The 9,118-nt window shown below is 57.6% G+C and overlaps 1 protein-coding gene across 3 annotated transcripts in view; it reads right to left on the bottom strand.

The window, feature by feature from the left end:
- Positions 1 to 1,655: 1,655 nt before the first annotated feature.
- The window catches only part of DNAI2 (dynein, axonemal, intermediate chain 2), a 30,688-nt gene continuing 23,225 nt past the window's right edge, over positions 1,656 to 9,118 (bottom strand). For all 3 annotated transcript variants that reach the window (XM_010856101.1, XM_010856099.1, XM_010856100.1), the window contains exons 9-13: positions 7,674 to 7,897; positions 6,047 to 6,182; positions 5,320 to 5,469; positions 4,278 to 4,505; positions 1,656 to 2,448 (exon numbers count right to left, since the gene is read on the bottom strand). In XM_010856101.1, the coding sequence (XP_010854403.1) occupies positions 2,320 to 2,448; positions 4,278 to 4,505; positions 5,320 to 5,469; positions 6,047 to 6,182; positions 7,674 to 7,897 (867 nt within the window). In that variant the 3' untranslated portion in view covers positions 1,656 to 2,319. The remainder of the gene's footprint in view (positions 2,449 to 4,277; positions 4,506 to 5,319; positions 5,470 to 6,046; positions 6,183 to 7,673; positions 7,898 to 9,118) is intronic.

Raw genomic sequence — 9,118 nt, 5'->3', positions numbered from 1 at the left:
GGGTGTCGCATTCTCAGAGCCCACGATGCCCTTTCCCCTGCGGTGTCTGCGGGGACCTCCTCTCCTTTCCCACACCCATTCCTCAAATGCCATCCGGCACGGCAGCACGTCGGCACCACAGTGAAGGGCGTGAGACTCCAGGGGTGGCCCATCCTGGCCAGCACCAGCCAAGGGCCCAGATTCTGGTACAGCGAGGGAATACTCTCCCCGGGAGTTCATCGGCCGAACATCTCACACAGCGGTCCGTCAGTGTGCCCGGGGCCAATGCAGGGAGCTCTGACTTTCTCCAGGAGATTTCATTGGGTAGACTTTTTTCTGTAAGTGAGGGTTTCTCGGCCTCCGCGCTGTTGGCATCTCGGGCGGGATGGTTCACTGTGGTGTCGGCTGTCTTGCGCGCCCTAGGATACTTAGCGGCATCTGTGGCTTCTGTCCACGGGATGCCAGGAGCGCCCTCCAAGTGGTCATGTCAATCTAAAATGTCCCCAGGACTCCTCTGGTGATCCCGTGGTTACGAATCTGCCTTCCGACGCAGGGGGACAGGAGTCTGACCCCTGTCCCAGGAAGATTTCACATGCTGCGGAGCAAATGAGCCTGTGCACCACAACCGCTGAGCCCTAGTGCCCAGAGGCCGTGCTCCTCGACGAGAGAAGCCACAGCGATGAGAAGCCTAAGCACTGCAGCCAGAGAGGAGCCCCTGCCCTAGGCAACTAGAGAAAGCCTGTGCTCAGCCCCGAAGACCCAGAGCGGCCAAGAATAAATTAATTAATTAAAAAAATCAAAATGTCCCCAGACATCGCCAAGTGTCCCACTGAAGGCAAAATCACCCCCTTGCCCCGCCATTGAAACTGCTGACCTTCGTCAGGCGGTTCTGGGGCTCCCTGCGTCCTCCCACAGTGAGGGGCCCATCACAGGAGACCCCACAAAGCAGGATGTGGGATGTGCCAGTGGCCCCTCCCTGGGTGCAGGTAGGCCGGCCCCTTCCTCCTCCTGGGAGACCGAGGAATGGGGTGAGTAAGGGCGTAAGCTCTGGGGTCCCCTCTGTGCCAATGCTCCCACGAGATTCGGGCAGCCCCCTCCCTCGGGGTCTTGCTTGGCAGGCACGTAGTGACTCAGGGATTGAAGGTGGTAACATCGCCCCTTCTGGGGCTATTGCACAGATCAAGTGCTCAATCCATATGCCCCTTGATGACTGTTTTACCATGGCAACTGGATTTTTTTTCCCCCTCTTTGGGCACAAGGGGTGGCTGAATCCTGGGTTCTTCCCCAGTGAGATCCTTAACACAGGCGGTTTTTAAAAGGGCACTTCCGGTCACCTTCAGGACCAGCGGCCACCCGCAGACTGAACGGTGGTCCGGGACGTCTCCTGGCGCATGCCAGCTTCTGAATGGCTCTCTGGTCCTACCGTCTCTGGTCGCTGAACGCTCTGCGTTGCCGTGGTTTCAGGGCAGCCCACTGACCCTGCTGCAGCCCCAGAGGACCCTGCATAGCACCCAGCCTGTGGTCACCCGCCCTGCAGGCTCATGGTGAGCTGCCTGGGCTCCCGTCCCCGCACCGACCCTCATGAGCCCGGTCACCTGGCACATGCCCACCTGTCTCCCAGAACCCGTTCCCCCCTCGGCTGAGGAGGAACAGTCAGAGCAGAAACCTTCAGCGACTTTATCAAAAGAACGACAGAGATAACTTGAAAAGCTCTGGGTACAGGAGGCATAATAAGCACGAACCCTTAGTACTGTCCTTATTATTAATAATTGAACTTTACGAGCACAAAGATAGCAGAAAGTTCACTGTATTCACCTGGCTGGTTTCATTCGTCGTCTCTCACCCTTTTGGAGGTAAACATCTCCCAGGGAAGTTGCTTGGGAAAGACATCTTAGAAGTGGACAGGCTTTGTGTTCCCCAGCCGTATGTGGGTGGGGAGGTTCAGTAAGGGAGAATGAGACACCCCCCCACCTTCCCCACCCACAGGCCTTCCCAAGCCCTGACGGAGGCCGTGGCCAGCCCCGGGGGAGGCTCCACAGGCTTGTGAAGGGAGATGCTCATCGGGGCAGCCCTCGAGAAGCTGAATCCACGGGGATGGTGGGGTTAGGGGAGTGGGCTGAACTTGGCTGGGGACCAGCTTGGGGATGAACCTGCGCCCCTTCCCTCCCTCTGAGGGGTCTCAGGGAGTCGGCGGGGACCAGGGATCTGTAGGGCGAAGGGGCCGGGTTGGAGTCCCTTTGCCCCTCCCATCCCCTTTAAGGAAGGCGGTCAGCTCCCACTTGTAACACCAGGGCAGTGCCCAGAGATGGGATACAGGCGTGTGTGAGAGCTGGGCTCCAGTCAGGGCTGACCTCCCAGTGCTGGACTCTCTTCACCGCCTCCTTCCTCCCCTTCACCGTCGCCTCTTTCTTCCTCCGCTTCTTCCTCTCCCTGCACCTCCTCATCCGTCTCCTGGCTTGGCTGTTTCGGCTACGGAAAGACAGCAGAGACTCGTTGGCGGGGGGCAGGCCTTCCTCGCATCAGGACGTTAACCTCTGAGCCCGGGAATGCCTGGCACCCAGGAGGCCATGTAGCCAGCACCACGGCCTCAGGGGCTGAGAGGGCACTCGGCTCCAGCGGGCATGGATGGCAGGCACCTGCTGCTTGCTGCCTGGGTGGCCATGAGCTACCTCCCCCGAGATTCCTTGGCCCCCTGCCCTAAAGCCTGGTATGATTCCTTCAGGGCAGTGGCTGGGATTAGAAATAATTCAGGTGAGGACCCAGCAGACGATTCTCTGTTCTGACTCCAGCACGTCTGGCCAAGCGCAGAGACGCAGAGATGCGCAGGAAGCCTGCGGCGAGCAGCAGAGGGAGGGGGCCAGGCTCAGGGAAGCGTAAGCCCTTCTGAGAGTCAGTGTCTCCATCCAGAGTGCTCCAGCCACTGTGGGGAGCACGTTCAGAGTACAGCAGGCACGGAATCAGTGGCCGCATTGCACTTTGTCTGCAGACCTTCTGGAGGGCCCAGCGTGGACGGCTGGGGGGAGGCCCGGGCTATGGGGTCAGAAAGCCTAGACTCCAGCCTCGCCTTGATCCCCCCCACCCCTGCCCCGGATCACCAGATGGTGTGAGAATAAGGCCGCCCAGATCTGACTATTTCCAGATGCAAAATGCACCCACAGAAGTCACTACCTGTCTCGAGACGCAGCGACAGGGAGACAGATGCGGGGAGCAGTCATGAGATGGACCCAGCAGCTCCTCCGCATGCTCACCCACCTTCAGACCTGGCCACTCCCTTACTGCCTGAGGACTGGCCACCCAGCCCCTCTTGCTGCTGGGGGCTGGCTTCATGGGCCGGTGATGGCCTCACCCCTGCTTCCGCGCTCTGTTGTCACAGTCTCGAACTTCTCAATACTTTTTTTTTTTTGGCTGAGTGGCATGTGGGATCTTAGTTCCCTGACCAGCGATAGAAGCTGCAGCCCCTGCAGTGGAAGCGTGGAGTCTTAACCACTGGATCCGCCAGGCAAGTCCCTTGAGCTGCTCTGAGCGTTTTCCTTCCTCCCCTAACAAGGCAGCCAATCTTGCCGACAAGGGCAGACGCTGCTCCACGCTCACTTGTTCTTCTCCCTGGCACGCTGGGCTTTTACTCTTTCGCATCTTAGCATCTTATCCCTGGGCCCCTGAAGGTAATGGTCTAGGCAGACCACATCTTTTCCTTCCTCTGCCCCCTGGTACCCAGAAGGGCCTGGAAGGTGACCAGACACCACCTTCCTCACTCAGCCTCCTTCTGTTCCAGATGGAAATGAAGGAATTAAGACGTGAAGTGACCAGCCCAGGTGACACAGCGAGAAAGTGCTTTGGCACAGGGCCACGGCTGGATGCCGCTGTCTGGTCGACTGTAAGTTGGGCCGACTTTTTTGCGTGGATGGCCGAGCTCAGGACCAGTCTCACCCCCTCATGCTAGGTGGGGTCACCACGGACCTCACAGCCCCCTCTGCACCCTCCAGGCCTCCAGGCCCCCTCTCCTTTCATGGCTCATGTAGCCCTGCCTCATCCAGTTGGTCACTTGCATGGAGTTCAAGGTGCCCTCTGGGGTGTGGGCAGAGGATTCCGAGAAGCTCAGGGAGCCAGAAGCCTGTTTGGAGACTTAGAATTCCCCAGGAGGAAGGAAGTCACTCTCCCCATTTGCCAGATGGACAAAGGAAGGTCCACCTGGTGGGGCCACTTTCTCGAAGCTGCCCAGGAGGTCAGCAGGCAGGCAGCCGGGGCCCCATGGCTCCCTCCTGCCCAGCCCACCCCGAGCCCCCGCGCGAGGCCCCTACAGGTTTGGGCTGCTTCTTCATGGCTTCCGCCTCCTTCCTCTTCAGCTCCGTGAAGATGATGTCGAAGAACTCCTCCTCGGCCTTGGTGACCAGCTCCTCCAGGTTCAAGATGGGCGGCTCGTCCCTCAGCTCGTCGTCCCGGCCCTCGGCCTTGCCCTTCTCCTTCAGGCGCATCTCGCGGTGCCTCGCCTCCAGGATCTTCTCCCGCCGCGTCTCGCGCTCGAATATCTGGGGCACAGGGACAGGGAGGCCGTGGGAGCGGCGGGTGGGCTGGCCCCGGCTCCCAGCACAGAGGGGCCAGCGGGCTCCCATCACTCTGCTCAAGGCAGCCCCACAGAGCCCTGCTCCGGGCTGATGGCAAGAAAGCGGGGGCTAAATACTGGGGCTGGGAGGAGGGGAGCAGGGATGCCAAGTCACGCGGGTCCAAGGAGTACCAAGCGCCTGACGCCGGTGTGAAGCATGCTCTCTGGGGGTGTACAAGGCGGTGTCCCTGGGCCCCCGGAGGACCAGCTCAGTGGTGGGACCGCACACTCAGGCGGAGCCAGGAGGGCCTCCCAGGATCTCAACACCAGGGCATTTCAACCCCTCTGGGTACCCCATGGCTCTGGGGAGGCGTCTTCAGGACTCCAGGCCAGGGTGACGGATCTCAGCGCCCCAGCATCCCCTTCCCCCGAGTAGTCCCTTCTAGCTGCTTCACCATTGGTATCAGCTAAGCCTTCCTCAGACAGGCTCGGCTGCCCCAAATGTATACTGTTTACAACTAGACAAAAAGACCGAGTCACACCGCTTGAATCTGCAGCTGAAGAAACCTGAAGCCTGGAGAAGTCAAGAGACTTGCTCAGGGCTGCTGGACTTCCTGAGTGGTGAAGCCTGGGCGGGTTCAGACACGGCCAATACCCATTTCTCAGGCCCGTTCCCTGACCCACCCCCGAATGTCCACCCACTTCCCAGGAGGCGGTGGAAGCGCTGACCGGCCCGCTCGGCCGGGGGCCAGGCCAGGACCGGAGCCAGTGTGCCCGCCTCGCCGGGGGCCCACACCTACCGAGGAAGCCGTGTTCTTCTCATTTCTCTGGAGGGTGCACAGCCCGTTGGAGACCTCCAGCAGCGTGGTCGTCCCCAGCTGGGAGCCGCAGGCAATGAAGCACCCATTGTCTTGCACTCGGAGGCAGAAGAGGGCTTCGTCACAGACCTGCTGGAGGGCCAGGCAGACCCGGGGGAGCCACGTCACCCTCTGCTCATCTGGTCATCTGGTTCTTGGGGAGGCTTAAGCCGGCAGCCCCATTCAAACACCCCTGGGGACTTCCCCGACCGATGGGGACCCCAGCCTCAGCCCACAGGAGGGTGTCCACACCCTCAAGTCGGTTGCAACACCCTTCACTCCAGCCTCATCTCCCACCATACCCCGCCCACCACACCCACCCCCTCAGTCCAGCCTCACTTCTTTCTTTTTTTTATGGCCACACAGATAGGCACGTGGACCCTAGTTTCCCGACCAGGGATCGAACCTGTGCCCCCTGCATTGGAGGGCAGAGTCTTAACCACTGGACTGCCAGGGAAGGCCTTCCAGAGCCCTTTTCATTCTGCAGTTTCCCCAGCCCTGCTCTTTCCCAGGGCCCGAGCCTGCAGGTCTCTGCCCCACCTCTGCTGATAAGATAAGGCTGGCTCAGCTGGGAGGCTGGCTCGGCCCAGGCTTGGCCGGAACAGGCCTGGCGGGAGGAAACGCCAGGCTTCTGAGGGCGTGGATGCACCGGGAGGGGGGTGCACGTGACCTTCAGGCTGAGGGCAGGGTCGCACTGCTTGAACACAAAGTCCCAGATGTCCAAGGTCCCGTCCATCTTGGTGGTGAAGAAAACTGCCGGCCTCACGGGGCTCCAGGCGGCATCAGTGAGATAAGCCATGTGGTACCTGTAGGGAGCCAGGACCTCCGGTCAGGGACCACAGAGGGAGTGGGATGCAGGGAGAGCCTGCTGAGCTGAGACCCTGCTCATCCAGCTCCTCCCCGGCTCCTGGGTCTCAGCCCGGAAGTTCTTCCTGGTGTCTGACTTCTGGCCATGCCAGCCTCACCAGCCATGGTTCATAGTTTGCACTGCAAAGGGCTCTGGTGTTTCTCTATACCTAACTCAAGGGCACAGGCCTGGGCCCGGTCCCCCGGCCATGAGACTCACTTGAAAAGGAGTTGGAGGAAGGAAAATCTGCCCAGAAATGTTCACGCTATTCAGATGAAGAGAGGGCTATACTGCCTACTTGATTTAACCTCGATTTTCAAAGATTTCTACAGCAAAAAATGAAACTGGACCCTTATGTTACATACAAAAATGAACTCACAATGAACTAAAGACTTAAACATATGATCTGAAACCATAAAGCTTCTAGAAGAAAACATAGAGTAAAAGGTCCTTGACAGTGGCCTTGGCAATGAATGTTTGGATTTGGCACCAAAAGCATAAGCAGCAAAAGCAAAAACAAGTACGTGGGATTGTATCTACTTAAAAAGCTCCTGCAGAGCCAAGGAAACAGTCAAGAGAACGAAAAGGCAACCTAAGGAATGGGGGGAAATATTTGCAAACCAGATATGTAATAAAGGTTTAACACCCCAAATAGAGGAGGAACTCATACAACTCAATGGCACAACAAAATAAAACAACCCAATTAAAAAAGCGGGCAAAGGACACGGACAGACATTTCTTCAAAGACGACAAACAAATGGCTAACAGGTATGTGAAAAGATGCTCGACATCACTAATCACTGGAGGCAGATAACCAAAACCACAGTGAGATATCACCTCACACCTGTGAGGACGGCTAAATTATTAGAAAAGCCAAAGATGAGTGTGGGTGAGGATGTGGAGAAACGAGAACCCTTGTGCACTGTTGGTGGGAATGCAAATTGGTGCGACCACCGTGGAAAACAGTATGGAAGGTCCTCAATCCTGTTTCTGGGTCTTTTTTTTTTTTTGGCTGCGAAGCATGTAGGATCTTAGTTCCCTGACCAGGGGTCAAACTCACATCCCCTACACTGAAAGCACAGAGTCTTAACCTCTGGACTGCCAGGGAAGCCCCCCGTTTCTGGGTCTTTATCCAAAGGAATTGAAGGCAGCGTCTTTAAGAGACACCTGCTCCGCTTCCGTGCTCACTGCTGCATTATTCACAATCGTCAAGATATGGAAACAGCCTCAACGTCCATCAACAGACGAGTGGGCAGTTTGAAGCTTATTCCCTTTCTGAAGTCGCTGAATCAAGCTATTTCCAAGCATTAGCTTGGATGTTTGGAGAGAAACGTTTTCTCCGTTTTTATGGGTGGAGACACAGAGGCTCAGAGCCCCCCTGGGCTGAGCCCCCCTGTCCCGTCCAGCCCCGGGCCCCGGCACCCCTCTCCTGCCCCAATCTTCCCCTCACTTGGTCCACATGATGGACGACTCCCGGCTGTCCTCTGACCAGATGCGGGCGGTCCAGTCGCCGACGGTCAGGAAGTTCTTTGGGTAGAATGGGTTTCTCTGCAGGGCGTAGATGGGGCCATGGTGGCCTGAGAAGGTGCACACGATCTTCTCGGCCGGCGTCTTGCCCTTGCGGTTGCAGGAGATGACGACGCCTTGCTCGGTGCCCACCATGAACTTGGTCGGCTGTGGAGGGGGTGACGTGTGAGTGGAAGGCTCCAAGAAACATCAGCTCAGGGTTAAGCTGGCAGGGAGAGCGGCTTTCCGGGGCCAGAGTGGTGGGACCAGCGGGGTGGGGACCCAAAGGTGCTGAAAGGGCCTTTGGTTTAAGCCTCTGCTTGAGCTGTGCCCCGCCCCTTTTGGGGGGCCGCCCCCACTGTTGATCAGCTTGAGCAGATCCCACCCTTCTTTAGCACCTGCTCAAGGGCCCCACGAGTGATGAAGCCCCCAGTCATCTGCTCCCTAGAGCTGCATCACCAGCCCCTCACGCAGCATCATGTGTGCACCAAGCATTTTGCCAAAAAAAGATCCTGAATGTCTGTTTACACACGAAGTTAATGACTGAATGAACACTGTGTCCCATGAGTCCAGAAGAGCCCCCTCCAGCCTCCGGCTTCTACTCACTGCAAACCCGGCTTCATTGTACATCCATGTCTAATGATTGTTGCTGGACTTTTTTGGTTGTTTGCTCTTTGCTTTGTTTTTTAAAATGTATTTGGCTGTGCTGGGTCTTCGTTGGGGCATGCAGGATCTAGTTCCCTGACCATGGATTGAGCCTGGGCTCTGCGTTGGGAATTCAGAGTCTTAGTCACTGCACCACCAGGCAAGTCCCTCCAGAGCATCTTTACTCACAACAGCTAAGAGGTAAAAGCCACCCAAGTGTCCGTATGAATGGAAAAACAAACTGTGGTCTGTTCACGCGTGCGTGTGTTAGTTGCGTCCGACTTTGTGACCCCATGGACTGTACTCGCCAGACTCCTCTGTCCGGGGGATTCTCCAGGCAAGAACACTAGAGTGGGTTGTCATCTCCTCCTCCAGGGGATCTTCCCGACCCAGGGATCAAACCCACGTCTACTGTGTCCCCTGCATTGGTGGAGGATTCTTTATCTGCTGAGCCATCGGGGAAGTTCCATAAATGGGGTCGGGGGGAGCGTTAAAGGAAAGTGAAGAGAGAAAGCTTGAGAGGCCCAGAAAAGTAAGGGAGAACGCCAGCTCCGGGGCCCCTCGGTGGGGGTGAGAGTGGAGAGCTCCGCCCTGCAGCCAGAGCCCTGGGTTTGAGCCCCAGTTGCTCCCTGCTCTGGAGCACGTGACTCACCTCCCCACTAAGACTCATTTTGTGTATCTGCAAAGTTGGGATAATGCTAATCCCATTAGCTTACAAGACGGTCATGGGTGATTACACAAGCT

Source organism: Bison bison, unplaced genomic scaffold (genome assembly GCF_000754665.1).
Source record: "Bison bison bison isolate TAMUID 2011002044 unplaced genomic scaffold, Bison_UMD1.0 scf7180017864371, whole genome shotgun sequence".
Classification (NCBI taxonomy): Eukaryota; Metazoa; Chordata; class Mammalia; order Artiodactyla; family Bovidae; genus Bison; species Bison bison.
This window is presented reverse-complemented; position numbering and strand designations above follow the sequence as displayed.